At 39.1% G+C, this 17569-nt stretch overlaps 1 protein-coding gene across 2 annotated transcripts in view; it reads right to left on the reverse strand.

Annotated features, from left to right (window-relative positions):
• Positions 1 to 17569, reverse strand: part of LOC105475450 (ATP binding cassette subfamily B member 1) — a 133393-nt gene that overhangs the window by 23583 nt on the left and 92241 nt on the right. For both annotated transcript variants that reach the window (XM_071094773.1, XM_011730682.3), the window contains 6 exons: positions 16957 to 17133; positions 16242 to 16388; positions 13445 to 13552; positions 11336 to 11413; positions 8526 to 8609; positions 3431 to 3634 (listed from right to left, as the gene is read on the reverse strand). In XM_071094773.1, the coding sequence (XP_070950874.1) occupies positions 3431 to 3634; positions 8526 to 8609; positions 11336 to 11413; positions 13445 to 13552; positions 16242 to 16388; positions 16957 to 17133 (798 nt within the window). The remainder of the gene's footprint in view (positions 1 to 3430; positions 3635 to 8525; positions 8610 to 11335; positions 11414 to 13444; positions 13553 to 16241; positions 16389 to 16956; positions 17134 to 17569) is intronic.

The following is a 17569-nucleotide window of genomic DNA, read 5'->3' on the forward strand; positions in this document are numbered from 1 at the left end:
TTTAAGCAGATACAACACTTGAGCTCACTGCAGTAGCAACAGGAAGTGGCTACAAAATTACTGGGGTAGTACAGTACATACTATGGTTTTATTTTATGATTTATTTTATGTATTAGTCTGTTCTCATGCTGCTAATAAAGACATACCTGAGATTGGGTAATTTATAAAGGAAAGAGGTTTTAGTGGACTCACAGTTCCACATAGCTGGGGAGGCCTCACAATCATGGCGGAAGATGAAGGAAGAGCAGAGGGACATCACACATGGCAGCAGGCAAGACAGCATATGCAGGGGAAATCCCCTTTATAAAATCATTAGATCTCATGAATGAGATCTTATTCATTATCATGAGAATAGCATGGGAAAAACCCACCCCCATGATTCAATTACCTCCCACTGGGTCCCTCCCATAACATGTGAGGATTATTACAATTCGAGGTGAGATTTGGATGAGGACACACAGCCAAAGCATGTCACACTGTATCTTTACAGTTGTTGACATGTGTCTTAACTGTGAATGGTGCCATATATGGTCTGTAAGTGTTTGTGTGCATAAAATTTGATCATTTTTAACTTTTTAAATAATAAGTTTGTGTATATCTTATGGTAGTAAATGATAAGACTAGTAACTATATATATTTTATGCATTTATAATATACTTAACTTTTTCTTAATTTTTTGATATTTCTAGGCTACATGGCTTGTGAGTTTTTTCAAATTGTTGCAAATCTTCAAAAAATTTTCCAATACATTTATTGAAAACAAACTACATATAAGTGGACCCACTCAGTTCAAACCTGTGCTGTTCAAGGGTCACCTGCATTTTATAGAAATGCTCACTAGTCCACAATAATGTGCTGAATAACTACAGAGCACAGATCACAGGCAGGGTAGAGGTTATGAGCAGATTTTGACCTCATGCAGTCAGAATAAGAGTGGGCTCTAATGTTGCATACACCCTTAATCAATAAACAAATCATACACCATTAACCAATAAACAAATAAATAGGAAAGAAACATCAAGGGCTGAGAAGTATCATGAATTAATTCAGGTGTCAGGAATGGCCTCTCTGAAAAGGTAATAATTTTAGGGTATGAATAATGTAAAGTCAGCCAAGAGAAGATCAGAGGCAATCAGCTTAAAACGTTCCAGGAATTGCAAGAATGTCCACTGGGCCAGGGCATGCAGGCATAAGAGACCGTGATGCCAGATAAGGTCATAAAGGTCATCAGGAGTTCAATCATACAGAGTTTGATAATCCATGATGAAAGATTAGATTTTGTTCCAAGTATGATAAGAAGCCATTTGAGACTTTCAAGTAAGGGTTGGCATTATCAGATTTGTATTTATGAGAGATCAGAATGACTTCTGTAAGAATGTAGAATACAGTTGGACAAGAATGGAAGGAGTAGAAGCAGGGAGATTGGTTAGGAGGCTGTTGCTGTGTGACTGTGAGCAAGTTACTTGATCTCTCTGAATCTTGGATTTCATTATCTATCCAACAGGGATAATTCAACAGGGTTATTGAGAGCATTAAATTAGATCATGTATTTAGAGCTGTTAGTATGATACTTGTTATATAAGAAGTACTAAACAGCAGCTTGAGAATTGTGATCAGGTGGAAGTTGATTTTCAATATTATGTGGACTAGTTGGTGCAGATTCACTACTTTCCCTACCTACTTCCGCCCCTCTCATGAGCCACCCTTGAATTAGAACATGTATCACATCCCTGACCTTTACTCAGAAAATCTGCCATATCCACACATAATTCATTTCCATCTGTCCCCTTCCTTTGGTCCCCCTGACAGGACTCCAAGAGTCTTAAATCTCATTGTCACTTCAAAGGTGCTAACCTGTGGTTTGTATGAATTAGCTTGGGATCAGATTGGATCATCTTCTTCCTAAAAGCAATCTAAGACTCCCTGCTGGGACATTTCAAATACCTCACTGTTAACTAGAATGCTTTCTCCTTTTTTCATATTTTGTCTTAGATTTTTCCATCTTCTCAGGGGAAGAGTCAACACCATGGAGGAGATCCCCAAAGTACAGTATTAAATGGAGTCATTGGCACAGAATGTATTCCCCAGCAAGGGCCAATGTTACTTGAGCCAGACCACAATAGACCCCTGTGGGTCGGCACCATCCTGATGTACCTCCAGAAATGGGCCTCTGGGAGCCTGATAGGATGCCTGACATGAAGTTTGATCCCTACAGACACTGGCTGGGGAGGCACTACAGCTAGGCCAAAAGATTTTCCAGAGAGAACCCCCCCAAAAATGGGATAGTCTGAAGAGATAGCAGAGAGGTAAAGGACAAAGCATTAGTGGCAATGACCAACATCTGGGGCCTTCCTCATCATTCACTTGGTGAGGTAGCTGGGCCTACTGACAACCAGAGCCACTCTGATCTGTGTGAGTCCACTCTGATCTGCGTGAGTCCCTGCCCTAACTCCTGGGAACCTCAGAACGTTCATCACACATATATCCCTGTCCTAAATGTTAGTTATGGCAGTCAGCCCTGCTCTGACCTCTCATTTCCACTATGATACAAGTCATGTGATATCAGACTGTGTTCTGCCATCAGAGGAACTCTTCATTTTATAACAGAAAGAGAAACAACTTTGGAGCATAACTGTCTGAGTTTGAATTCTGGCTCCAAGATCTATCAGCTCTAAAGTCCAGAGCCATGACCTGCCTGTGTGTGCCTCCGCCCCACCAGACAAATGAGATAATAGACCCCATATGGTTGCTATAAGGAGTAAGACATTTGCCAGGAAACACAGTAAATGCCACATAAGCATTTGTTAAATAATGGGAAAAAATAGACAAGCATGCAGGGGGAAAAAAAAGAAGTAAAAAAGGGGTAAAGATAAATAGAAATAAGATGAAGAGAGGAGCACGATAAAAAAAAAGAAAGAGTGGTAGTAATTTAAAACAGATATAATAAATACCCCTAGGGTTTTTCCATATTTAATCTCCCCCCTTACATGTACAAATAAAATAGGCCTACTTTCCTCAATAAAGGAATGGCTTTAACCTTAAAAGAAAAGAAAGAAAAGAAGGAAGAAGGGAAGGAAGGAAAAAAGGAAAGAAGGAAGGAAGGAGTGGAGAGAGAGCGAAAGTGAGAGAAAAGAAAGAAGAAAATAACTAAGGGAACAAGGAAAGTGAGTAGGAAGGAAGAACAGTGTGAAGACAATGGCCTGAAAATTGAAAAAGTTTGTTAAAGTTAATTATCAGTTTTTGAGTCCAAGAACTGGCTTTGCTACTTTCTGTAAGTTTCTAATTTACTGAATAAGCATAAAAAAGATTGCTTTGAGGAATGGTTATAAACACATTCTTAGAGCATAGTAAGCAGCAGGGAGTAACAAAACACCACTGATTAGAATATTTTACTCTGCTTGAGTAATCAATCACATTTAGTTTGACTCACCTTCCCAGCACCTTCTAGTTCTTTCTTATCTTTCAGTGCTTGTCCAGACAACATTTTCATTTCAACAACTCCTGCTATTGCAATGATGGGTACAATTGCTAAGAGTAACAGTGTCAGTTGCCAACCATAGATTAAGGATATAATTATTCCTGTCCCAAGATTTGCTATATTCTGGGTAATTACAGCAAGCCTGGAACCTATAGCCTGCAAAACAAAACATATTAGAGAAACTTAAAAAATATTATCTTCACAACTCATGCTTCTATTTTCTGAAAACTCACCTTCATGAGACTATCTTCATTATTTTCTCAGTAATGAACTAAAAAGTAAAGGTTTACTTATAAGTTTATTGAGTTTCTACAGTAAGAATTTCCATGACTTCAGAATGCTGAAAGTAGAATATCAACAATCTAGAGTTCAATTACATATTCCTATTTCTTCGGATCTTTTAATACCAAGAAAACCTTCATTAACCACAGCAACATTACTAAAGCAATCCCTGCAAATCAGCAAGATAAAGGAGTCTGACAAACTGGGAATTATAGAAATTTCCAATGTTAGGTATATAATTACTTATAATTTAAGCCTAATATTTGTCATTAATAATATTCAAATATATCTGGGTCTGTTTGAGATATAATGTTTAATTTGGAAAAAATACAGAAAATTGAAAATTATGGAATTTAATTTAAGATAGTAAGCGGGCATTATTGTCTTCCCCTTGAATTCCAGAGGGAGTCTGAAGCATGACTTTCATTAGTGTGTGCTGATTTCCAGCTCTAAAGTCAGAAGTCAAACTACAAAGTGAATTTAATCCACCACTGTATAAAGTCCAACTGTAAACCAGATTTCCAACTCTGAAACCAAAAGTCAAGCTACAAAGTCAGTTTAGTCCATCACTCTATAATTTAGTCCAGCACATCTCCTCTACCCTGGAAATATTCTGTGCCCTCAAGCCATTCCAAATGCCTGCTCTGGCCCCAGACCTGCTTTTTCTGAATAGGGGCTGGGTAAAATAAGGCTGAGACCTACCGGGCTATATTCCCAGGAGGTTAGACATTCTAAGTCACAGGATGTGAGGATGTGACAGGAGGTCAGCACAAGATACAGGTCACTAAGACCTTGCTGATAAAACAAGCTGTGGTAAAGAAGCCAGCCAAATCCTACCAAAAATCAAGATGGTGACAAAAGTGACCTCTGGTTGTTCTCACTGCTCATTATACGTGAATTATAATACATTAGCATGCTCAAAGACACTCATACCAGTGCCATGACAGTTTACAAATGCCATGGCAACGTTACCCTATATGGTCTAAAAAGGGGAAGAACCCTCAGTTCTGGGAAGAGCCCACCCCTTTTTCTAGGAAACTCATGAATAATCCACCCCTTGTTTAGCATGTAATCAAGAAGTAACAATAATAAGTATAAGCAGCTGAGCGTCCCATGCTGCTGTTCTGCCTATGGAGTAGCCATTCTTTATTTTTCCACTTTCTTAATAAACTTGCCTTCACTGTATGGATTCGCCTTGAATTCTTTCTTGTACAAGATCCAAGAACCCTCCTTCAGGGTCTGCATCGGGACCCCTTTCTGGTAGCAATAGAATCCTTTATAATTCCCTACACTAATCCCTACAAAATCATTTAACACCTGTCTGATATAAACACCAGAATTGTACTTAGGAAAAGAGTGCTATAACTATCAGTAGCCTTTAAATACATTAAATTCTGTACCATGGAGCTGCACCAGGGCTGAAAGAGATATCATAAATAATATAACACCTGTATATTTAGTTGATGCAATCACTGAGCTTATATTAAAGGGATGATTTGCCAAATTTGGGATAAATCAGAAAGTGGTTTTCAAAGCCAGCTCTCTGCATTTCACATCTTTAGTTTGAAGGTCAAAGGATGCAAGCTGGAGAAGGGCTGTGCCACAGGGATGATATAGGTTGCTCCTGTTCTCAGTATCTACAAGTTCTACTCAGAGCTCATTTCCCACCACAGCTACTGACTTATGCGCTTGTGAGAGAAGCTCTTAGAATATCACCTAGAATCACTTCTCGGTGTGAGTTCATGGCAGAGGAATTACCCGGCTATATAACCTTTCAGACATATAAATGTGCAGCTTTGGATAGCAGTGAAGGGCCACAGAAAGAAATAAGATGGATTAAAGACGGCAAATTCTTTAATGTACCAAAAAGAGTAACTAAAAAGTCTAAGACCTTAAACTGCAAGGAGATTTAACTCCTCAGCCTCATTTGATTTAGCACTTCAGACATTACACTGGTTACTGTTTCTTTATTCTAAAGAGTAACACTCACTGTCCTACATCTATTCCTACAGAGTAGGAGTCTATAGAAATATGAGGACTAAGAAGAATGGAAGAGCACAGCTTAGTAGCCAGAAAATTTTCATTGTAAAGACTAGGGTTGAGGGGAGGAACCAAAACCTGTCAGCCAAAAACAGATCAGTTAGTGGTGTAAAGTAGATCCAACAGTCCTCTCTCAGCCAATCTGTGATAACAGCTACATTGGGCTTTCCTAAGTTGACAGTGTTTGCCAACCTGCTCATTTCCTCTTCCCTGGTCTTTCCTTTTTAGCCACTGTTTTAAGTTCTGGAAAATAGTTTTGCCTGAGTGGCTCACATAAGGTGAGTGCAGCCATCTTGGCAGGGCCATGAAAGTGCCAGTTCGAGGTGTCTTTGGGGAAAAAAGTGAAAAGCAGAAGGTTGACCCCAGCAGGCAATTAGAGACAGTGAATATGGCAAAGGGCCTCACAAACAGCACTGTGGAGGGAAAAAGTGACCACCAGTTTTACAAATATGGGAACTCACTGTGGCCTAAGGCAGGTCATAACACCAGAGGAATCTGAGAGGAAGGAAGAAAAACTGCAATACAGAATGCCCTGAATACATCTGCTCCAGGTTCTGCTGCAAAACACTGAGTTGCCTCCAGGATTGTGTCTTCCACGTCAAATGTGATGCGGGATATTTGTCCATCAAGGCACATGAGCCCATACCACAGGATCTGTGTCATACTGTGCAATGTCACATTGCACTGGTTACTGTTCCTTTATTCCAGAGACTAATGCTCACTGTCCCACATATATTTCTCCTACAGAGTAGGAGTCTATAGAGTTCTGAGAACCAGAATGAATGCAGAAGCATAGTAAAATTATTTGGTAAACCAATTATATAAAAGGTTTACTAAAGTTAGCAGTGCAAAGTTCAGCCTTCTTGATATCTACACATGGATGTCTAATACAGACATCACAAACTTACCATGTCTCATACAGAACTCTCCATTCTCCCCTAAGCCTGCTTCTCCAACAGGCTTCTGAATTTCATAAAGATCAACTCCAGCTGGGCATGGCAGTTCACACCTGTAATCTCAACACTTTGGGAGGCTGAGGCAAGAGGATCGCTTGAGCCCAGGAGTTCAAGACCAGACTGGGCAGCATAGGGAGACCATGTCTCTGCAAAAGATTTAAAAATTAGCAGGACATGGTGGTGCACACCTGTGGTCCTAGCTAGCAGGAAGGCTGGAGAGGGGAGGATTTCTTGAGCCCATGAGTTCTAGCTTATAGTGAGCTATAATAACGCCACTGTAGTCTGGCCTGGGCTACTCTCTTTAAAAAAAGAGAGCTTAAAAAAACAAAAAATCAACTCCATTTTTCTCCATTGTGCAGGTAAAAAATAATTGGAATTATCTTTAAATTCCCTTTCTCTCATATCCATCATCTAATCCAACCAATACATTCTGTTGGCTGACATCTAAAATATATCCAGAATTAATTATATCTTAAAATTTTGTATAACCTTTTGTATAACCACATTAGTCTAAAACACTATCATCTCTGTCCTGGATTATTGCAACAGCCTCCTTCTATGCTTGCCCCTTTTGGCCTATTCACACAGTTTCTTCCTTTCACTCACTTTATTCCAGCTACTTTGTCTTCTTTTCTTTTCTTTTCTTTTTTTTCTTTTTTTTTTTGAGACATAGTCTTGCTCTGTCACCCAGGCTGGAGTGCAGTGGTGCGATCTCACCTCTACAACCTCCACCTCCTGACTTCAAGCAATTCTCGTGCCTCAGCCTTCCAAGTAGCTGGGATTACAGGCGTGCACCTGTAATTACATTCTATACAACTTGATCTAAATCCTGATTTTTATTGTTTTGTTTGCTTTAAGCAAAGAAGTTTGTATTAAAACAACAATTACAAAGAGGAGCTGGTACCACTCCTTCTGAAACTATTCCAAACAACAGAAAAAGAGGGACTCCTAAGGTTTATATTTCAATGTTATAACTCTATGTGTTTCCTCATTCAAAGCTTAATTTATTCTTAAAGAAGCCCTATATATTAGATAGAAGAAATGTTAGTAGAGTACTATCTTACAGAAAGATTTAAAGATAAAGATGAATAAGGTTCAAGAGGGGAAAAGACACACCGGAGATAACATGAATTTTTTCAAATTCTACATCATTTTGTGGACTTTTGCCATAAACAGTTGTAGAAGAAATTGTCACTTCAGCCAAAAATCAAAACCTGCTGGTTCAATAGTATCTAGTTATATCAAGAGATTCATACAGTAGCAAAATTTAAGTTATTACAATTATTAAAGTTTAAAGTTATTAAAGATAAAGACTAAAGTTATTCTATCCTTGCTTTAACTTTTTAATGTGCTTTTCATTTCTTTCAATCTATATTTTAGAGGATTGTCTTCCCTCCCTTCTGTAACCACAGTGACCCTAAACTTTCTTACAGCAATTAAATACATCCTTTCTTCAGGAGCAATTACTGTTTTATGTTGATTGAGCACTTTACACTCTCTTTTCTAAATAACGATTCTTCATGCATCTTGTTAATAGCATGAATAATAGCAATAGCAAAAGGTTTATAAGTTATCTATATGCTCTACAGTATATAATGTTTAAATAGTTAACATGTTGCTATAAAAAGCATGTGATATGTTCGTAGGTTAGATATCTATCCAACATTTTCTTAATGATGATAACTAACACCTGTAAGGAGAAAATTAGTTTCATGCTGGGGTCCAAAATGGCCAATTAAGATAAACACCAGTAGAAAGGAGGCACGTACCCCTTTAACTTGAGCAGCATCATTGGCGAGCCTGGTAGTCAATGCTCCAGTGGTGTTTTTAGGGTCATCAAACCAGCTCACATCCTGTGGCACAGAAAATGATTTTATTATCTTAAAGCTCTGTTTATGAGACTCTCTGCTCCAAGAGGGCAGCAACAGGGTCAGTTTTGTTTATACTTATATCCCCGGTATTTAGCACTCAGGATGCGACATTCAATACACAAGAAAGAAACTTAATATAAAAACACATAAATAGATCATTTCATTTGTCACAAAAATTTCTGAGTGCCTACTTTGTCCTGTGCATGATTTCTAAGTGTTGGACCTGTACAAACAAAAAAGACAAAGTGGCTGCTTTTGTGAAGCTTAGATTCTAGAGATGGAAGGTACAAATAAAAGAAAAATTGAGCAGGGTAAGAAGAACAGAAAAGTGAGGGGAGGTGCTATTTTAGTGACTGGGGAGGGGAAAGAGAAGGCCTGTCTAAGGGGACATCTGAACAGAGGCCTGAATGAAGGAAAGGATGAGAATACCTCAGGGAAAGCAGAAACAGCATGTGCAAAGGCCCTGAGGCAAAGGCATACCTGATCTGTTCATATACCAGCAAGAAAGCTTTAAAGGCTGCCAGCAGCCTAAAAAGAACCTTTGTGTGAGTTTGTAAAAGCCTCCCCTTCCTCTGGACAGATTTGTGTTCTCATTTGGCTCCTCTGATCCTCCCATTCCTACTCTTGGGCAGTGAGCCACTGTGTATGAAATAGATGTTGTGTTGGAAAAAGGTGGTTGTAGGACATGAGATTTGAGAGACAGTGGGGGTCACATAGTGTGTGGCCTTATGGGCAACTGTCAAGATTCCAGATCTTATCCTGTGAGCTACGGGCAGCCTTCAGCAGGTTTGGGCAGTGGGATATGACTTGATTTCTATTTTAGAAAAATGATTCTGGCTGTTTTAAGGTGAACCTACCAGATTGGGATAAGAATGGAGGCAGGGAGATCAGCTAGGAAGCTTCTGCAATGTTAATAGAAAGAGAAGAGTCAAGGATGGCTTCAAGGTTTTTAGCCCAAACAACTGGTAGAATGGAGCTGTTGCTTACTGATATGGGGGAAGAGGGAGTAAAGAGTAAGTCTGGTGGGGAGCAGAAGAGTCAAAAGCTCAATTCTGGAAATGTTAAACAGTGAAACCCTTATTAGATATCCAACAGAGAGGTTGAACAAGCAGTTAGATAAATGTAGCTCAGGGCAGTATAAATGATTTGAGTCAAAAAGAAATCAACAAAAGTAATCCAGATTAAAATATAATATTCAACATAAAATAAGATTTTCTTTGTAAAACCATTTACATTTTTAAATACACAGATACTAACATGATTGTGAATTTGAAGTATGAATTTATGTGTTTTACAAATAACTGTGGTCCCTAAGAAGTTATCTAAACTGGTTATTTACATTAAAGAAGTATCTATCATTTTTCCCAAAAATATTTAAGAAAAAATAGTGCTATAATTTATTATAGTATGTATCAACTTGCTTTTCAATATTCTTAAGTGGTTAAAAGTGTCTCTGCACAGGAATGTAACGTCCTTGAACACAGGGACCATTCAGGTTTGAATGCCTTACAATACTAAGTACTAGACCTTGTAAGCAGAAGGCACTTAATAAATGCTTGCCCTACTTAACAATTTATGGAGGAGGCATTCCACTAACCATCAGCTCAGCTGCCAAAGTGTAATGGATATAGCAGCTGGCCTGGAGGCTGGTTGGGTAATGGGAAATTTGGCCCTGGAGCAAGGTCAGTGTAGACCTAAGTGGAATCTGAGTTATAAATACAGTTCAACCTAAGAGTTCAAGGACAGCGTTTCCCATCAAACTGTGCTCTCTCACTCAGATTCAGTCCTGGCTCTGTCAGTCACTTGCCAGCAATTTCAATAAATACATTTTGTTTTTAAATGGTGATGGAAGGAATGGGGAAGAACTGAGGAACCAGAGACAGCTGGCAAAATGTGAATGCCCTCTAGAAAACCTAACACACCAAACTGATGCCTCTTAGCCAGGGTTTGAGTATCCCTGGCACATCTGGGACAGACTTCTAAAGCATCATTTTACTCAATGGCAAGTGATTAGTGATTTTTAAAATGGAAAGTTATTAGGTCACATACAAAATGTTCATGATTGTTAAAGGAATTTTCCCCTTTGAACTGGGCTGCTCTGATTTACATTCCTATAATTTCCTTCCCCATTTCCCCAGGAAAACATTCACATCTGTCAATGGTTAGGGTTTTGAAGCTGCAAAATGTGAGTAGCATTCCATTAAACCCATTATCAGCCAGTAACACTGCAGCTTGAACTAGTATTTCAGACTAGCCTCAGAAAAGAAAATGGGCAGTGAGGAATGGGTCACAGGGATGAGTTTTGATTTGTAGAAAGAAAGAGTACAGAGGGCATCTCTTGATGGAAAGAAACGCTTGTGCCCTGGGTTTCCCAGAAGGAAGAAGGAAAGAGAGGAAAGGGATGAGGAGTATCAAAGATGCCTTCTGCCTGCACTGACCACCACTGCTGAGACACAGACTGGAGGTGAATCCATTCTGGAGGCTCTGTCTCAAACTGGTCCAGTTCCTTGTGCCCACTCAGAACAGAGAGACAGTAGAGCCTTGCCTGCACCTAGGGGGCAGTTCAGCTGCATCTCTGACATAAGACTGAGGAACAACCAATATAGGAGCTAGGCCCGGGAAACAAGACAGAGCTCCCACTGTCTGAGTCCAAGGCGCACACATGGGGAGTTCTACCCATCCCAGGGCACAGCCCTCAATAAACATACCTGTCTGAGCATGGATCGGAAAACCATGTATCGGAGCCGCTTGGTGAGGATCTCTCCAGCTTTGCCAAATGTGAAGCCCTGTGGGCAGGAACATGCCTTGTCAGAGACTCAGCCACCAATTACATAAAAGGAGGGAGAATTGATGTCTTTGCTAAAGCAGGAGATTAGACAAAGTCAGAAAGCCTGATTTCAAGGGCTTGCTGTTTCTGTGACTGTGTGCCATGGCACAAGGCTGCACAGGTGGTATAGACAGAAAAGCCCACTTTACAGAAGAAACTGAGGTTTAGAGAGCCTGATAAGATCCAAAGTCCATAGTTATAAGGTCACAGAGTTGGAATCTTAATCCAGATCCATGAGAATCCTAACCAGAATGGGAACCCAGAGCCTGAGCTTTTAATTACCCACTGGACTCCCTCCCCATGTTACTAAGAAGAGGAGTTGGGTGGTCTAACATCTTCAGGCATTTTGCTATCTCTGGACTTCTAAGGTCCTATAATTCACAGACTTTGTTCTCACCTGTTTTCCAGGCAAGCTAGGTTCCAGTACTCCCAAGCACCATGATGTTATAAAGGCAGTCCTCTAACTTCTTTTGCTTCACCAATTCAAATTGTCAACATTTAAGGGACCAACTCAAAGCCTGCCTCACTCCAAGTTTCTTAACTAAATTTATATTGAGCAATCTTTACGTCCTCCAAACACCTGTGGTATTAATAGCTGGTATGGCAATCCTGTAAGTAGTTAGAGTGTCACATTTATTCTAGTAAGGACAAATTCCCCAGTGAGTAAAGAAAGAATTCAGTCTGTTTTTTCTTTTCCCCCTCCTATAATGTCCAGAACAATATTCTATTTTTAAAAAATGTAATACATGCTTACATGTTGAATAAAGAGATCTATTCACAGTTTTATCTTTAAAAATTACAGTGGGCTAGTCATTCAATTAATAAGTGATTACCTACTACTGCCTCACGCAGGCCTGGGCACTTGGTCACATGATCCTTTTAATTATCAAGAGGCAGGTACCAGTATCTCTAGTTTACAGCTAAAGAAATAGGCTTAGACAGTTTACTTATGTGCCCAAGGACACAAAATCAGAAACAGGTACAAGGAGCACTTGAACCAAAACCAACACTGTCTTATCATACTAAATGGTATTTATTTATTTATTTATTTATTTATTTATTTATTTAGAGACAGGGACTCACTCTGTTCCCCAGGCTGGAGTGCAGTGGCACGATCATGGCTCAGAGCGACCTCCGCCTCCTGGCCTCCTGGGTTCCTGAGACATTTCCTGCTTCAGCCTCCTGAGTAGCTGAGACTACAGGTGCACACCACCACACACTGTTAATTTTTGTATTTTTAACGGAGACAGAGTTTCGCCATGTTGGCCAGTCTGGTCTCAAATTCCTGACCTCAGGTGAGCCATTTGCCTCAGCCTCCCAAAGTGCTGGGATTACAGGCATAAGCCACCACACCAGGCCCTCATACTAAACTTTTAGAGTACTTAATTCCTTGCCATTTCATTTCAGCCAAATGTTTTGCAAGCTGTAAAAATCTGACTCTTTACAAATGTTTCCTACATTTTTTGTTAGAGGATTGACATTCTTCCATCATTGAAATGGTTCTTTCTTCTTGAACAAAAGTTGAGTGATAAACTCTTCAAACCCTTTTTAAACCCATGTGACCAGTTTATGGGGTTTTTGTTTTTTGTTTCTTTTAGAACACCAGTTTATGTTTTTTGTTTCTTTTAGAACACGGGAAGACATTTGAGTATTTATATTTACTGGCAATACTTATATCCAAACTTATATCCAGGGCTCCCCCACACTCCACTTTTAAGTCCCTGCCTTTCACCTCCAGTCATCATATTAGGCCAAACACTCTGTTCCCTCTGGTTTCATTGTGGGAGGTGAGGGTGGAGAGGAGAAGGTAAGCAAGGGAGACAGAGGAGGCAAACATCTTTTTTCACCATGTCAGAAAAACTTGGCTATTAGTATCCATGTTAATAGAAAAGTTCTACTAAAAGGCCAATTACATCAATGTTTATAAATCCCCCCAGTTGAATAATGATGCATTTCTCAAAATGAATATAGTGAAAATGGAGACATTTACCTGAAGGAAAAATGTAATAAAAGAAACAATTCCAAGGACTAGAAACAATAGTGAAAACAAGTTACTATTCTGTCGTTTTGTTTCGGCATCATCATTTCTTGTAAAAATCTGTAAGAAAACATTTAAAGGATTTTTAGTTCAATCAGTGAAGAACCCATCCTGGACCTGACCCATTTCCCATCTGGCCCAGTATTCAGGGGTCAGGAGAGCCACAGTACACTGGAAATCAGGGTTGGCTTTCCTATTGCCAGCCCTAAAGGTGTCTGCATTCTGCCTTCCGTGGAGGCCAGGATAAGTCTATCATTCATAAATTGATCCAATATTTTTTCTGCTCAGGTTCCATCTTGGAGTCAGGAGTGCCACCTCAACTGTGTAAAGCTGAAATCAGAACAAATACTCTCCTCTTCCCTTGGTGGGAACTACATTTATGGCAGTTCACTGCTTTACTATTTGGACATTTCAAACTGTCCTGAGGTGTCTGGAGAAAACCTGATGTGGTTTTTTTGGTGAACCACAGAGCGGTGGTCATTCACTCAGCCCAGGCCTTTCAAAAAGAAAGGAGTTTCCTTGAGCCTGCCTTCTTGGTAGGATGGCCAGTTAGAGAGCCAGTTGGAAACTACAGCTACCTGACCTAGCACCATACATGAAATGTTTTCCAGAGATGGTTATAAGGGCTAATGGGATGTTTTGAACTCAAGGAACACAGAGAATAACCACTCCTCAGGGAAAGAAAACACGTATCTCCCTTCACAGTGGGCCAAAATCAGTCTTGTAAGGCAGTCACATTCCTAGCCCAGGACAGACAACTTTACCTTTCATAAAAAAACAGACAAACAACAACGACAAAAAGGATTTTTGAAAAGATTAAATAATTTTTTGACTAGTCAGTCCAAGAAAAATCGTAACAACTACTAAATTCTTACTCTATGCCAGGCATTATTCTAAGCAAATTCATATATACTATTCCTCTAATCCTGGCAACCATCTCCAGAATGGAGAATGATTTATTATCATCACAGTTTTACACAGATAGAAACTGAAGTACAGAGAAGGTAATTAATTTGCTCAAGTTAACACAGCCAGCAAGGGATGACTCAAGGATATAAATCCAAGCAAACTGATGCAGAGCCCACCATCTTCAATGAGGCAGATATCTGGTTGCCTACTCAATATCTAAGAGCTAATATCCCAGCCCTGGGACACTTACCTCCAGACTTATTGTTATATGAAGAATGAGAAAAGTATAAAATCATAACTTGAGGTTTTGCTATAACCAAACCCATTCCTAACTTAACCACTGCCTTTTTTTTTTCTCTGATGACACCACAGTCTACCCCTCCCCCATCCCCTAAAAACCTGTAAGACACATGTTAGTGCAAGGATCAGCAAACTATGGGCCACTGGCCAAATGTTTATATAAAGTTTTAATGGAACATAGTCGTGTTCATTCACTTCCACATTGTCCTTGTGTACTACTAGGTGAGAGTTGAGTATTTGCAACAGAAATCATGTGGCATGCAAAGCCTAAAATATTTACCATCTTACTATTAATAGAAAAAGTTTGCTGACTCCTGCCCTGGACCATATACTCTACAGAATCAGACATTTGATCACATTCTAAGACTTTTTTTCAACAACTAGACAAATATCTGGCACAGAGAAAACACAAAAAATAATTATAGAGGCCAGGCATGGCAGCTCATGCCTGTAATCCCATTACTTTGGGAGGCTGAGGCAGGTGGATCACTTGAGGTTAGGAGTTTGAAACCAGCCTGGCCAACATGGTGAAGCCCTATCTCTACTAAAAATACAAAAATTTTAGCCAGGTGTGGTGGTGCAGGCCTGTAATTCCAGCTACACAGGAGGCTGAGACAGGAGAATCGCTTGAGCCCAGGAGGCAGAGGGTGCAGTGAGCCAAGATCGCGCCACTGCACTCTAGCCTGGGCGAGAGTGAGCGAGACTTAAAAAATAATAATAATTCTTGAATAAATATATTTAATATTAAACATGAATATCATTAAACATGAATTCATGAATGAATATATTAAACTGAAATAAGCTAGCCAGGCATGGGTAGACCTGAATAGTCATATATGTTTTGTAGAATCAAAAGTCAGTGTTTAGCTTATGCTTCTTGTGGTGATCAATCTCTTTCTCCATAATGTTTTCAGCAGTTATGGCAAGGGTGTCCTCAGCTTGATGTTTGGAAATATGTCACTAAACAGAGAGCATTCCTTTCAGATCGTAACTTTATTGCTGAAAATGCCACCATTAAGATGAGGTGGAACCAACGTATGTCAATCTCGATCTTTAGGAAGCTATTCCTATTTGTTTTAATCTTAGCAAGTGGGATGAAAATTACATCTTACAAAAGTAGCATGCTAGGCCTACTCATGTCCTGGAAAATATGTACGTTAGAGAACAGTGCATTCTCAAGCCAGTCTGACCAACATTTGAGGAACTCTCTTTGCACATTGGTGAAATGAGAATTCACAAGGTTTGTTCAGAGTCCAGTGTTGGCAGGTATAAGAAAGTCATCTCATCACTTTCATTGACTATTTCAGGAAGCTGGTCCTTAGTTGCCCAGGCTAGAAACCAACTGTGACAACAAAGGAAGGTTCACAAAGTTAGCTTTCCTATCACAAACCAGACTTCCATTCTTACATCTTCAAGCCAATTAGTTTCATAAGAAGATAATGGATTTTGTTGCTTATGTATCCCAGTTCAAACACAGTTTATTCATTCATTCTTCCATCAGGACTCACAAGTAAATCACACAAATGGGCACCACACTTACCCCTATAATCTTTGAAAATATTACTGCAAATGCTGGTTGCAGACCTCCATTTATAATGGCACAAAATACACCAACAACAAAATAAGGCCACTCAGTTAAATTTAGCTTCATAATCCTCCAAAAGGAAACTGGAGGTATACTTTCATCCTAGGAAACACAAATTATTACAACAGTTAGTTAAAAACTTTTATAATGTACAGTTCTTGCATATGCACAAAAATTTGTAAAGGAATATATCCTATCCTTATTCCTTAAAAAGGAATAAGTGATGACAATTTTGCTTCAAAAAATGTCATAATGATTATTATTTAGCCTCAAAAAAATGCTGGCAAATGTTGCTACAATATTCCCTTACTTTTTAAAAAATAAATGATGCTTCCACAAACACTTAACTTTTATTTGGTACTCAGAATCTGACAAGAGTATTTATAAGCAGGAATAAACAGAATAGAAACTTTGATATTTGAAGACCCACTATAGTCTCTTTACATTATAAATTTTAACTCTAAAAATTCTACTGTATAAATTAACACTCTTAAATTTCTAACCTGATTCTAAAATGTTGACATCCTGGCCTGTGGAACATTCTGGGGGATAGGACAGGAGGATTCTGGAGAGCCCGTTTTTGTTCCCACTCCTAACATAGCCCTAGCCCACCAAACTAGGGGAACCACAGTTGGTGAGATTAAAACAAACTCCGCATCCCCCTTCATACCAGAGCCTCTTTGGTACTAAGCTTTCTGTCTTGGCCTTGTGATCCACGGACACTCCTACGAGTGGATCTTTTTCTTATTAGACTGGATCCTGAATCATGTGAAGACATTTCCAAGGTATCAATTTCACTTTTGGATTCATCAGCTGCATTTTCTAATTCAATTTCATTTCCTGCTGTCTAAAATAAACAAGAAATATGCATAAGCTCATTAGGCTGTGTTAACCAATGAAAGCTAATCACTGAATGTCAGTTATCAAGGAAAACAGTAATTTGTTTAGTAACTGCAGAAAAGGATAAAGCTAATCCTTGTTTTTTTTTTTTTGTGTGTGTGTGTGTCTGTGTGTATCTATATATGTGTGTGACATTTGGAAATGAAAACCACCAAAGAAGAATTCCCACTGTATATACTGAAATAAACTGGCATTCATTCCATGTATCTTATCTTCTCATGCCCTTTTTTGTGGGTGTTTTGACTCAATCAAGTTTACTCTGGATCAGTGCTGTCAACAGAAGTATGGTGCAAGCCATACTGTGAGCCATGTTATTTTAAATTTTCTAGAAGCCATGTTAACAAATGTAAAAAGAAAGAAGTGAAATCAATTTTAATGATATA

This window comes from Macaca nemestrina, chromosome 4 (assembly GCF_043159975.1).
Source record: "Macaca nemestrina isolate mMacNem1 chromosome 4, mMacNem.hap1, whole genome shotgun sequence".
In the NCBI taxonomy this organism is placed as follows: Eukaryota; Metazoa; Chordata; class Mammalia; order Primates; family Cercopithecidae; genus Macaca; species Macaca nemestrina.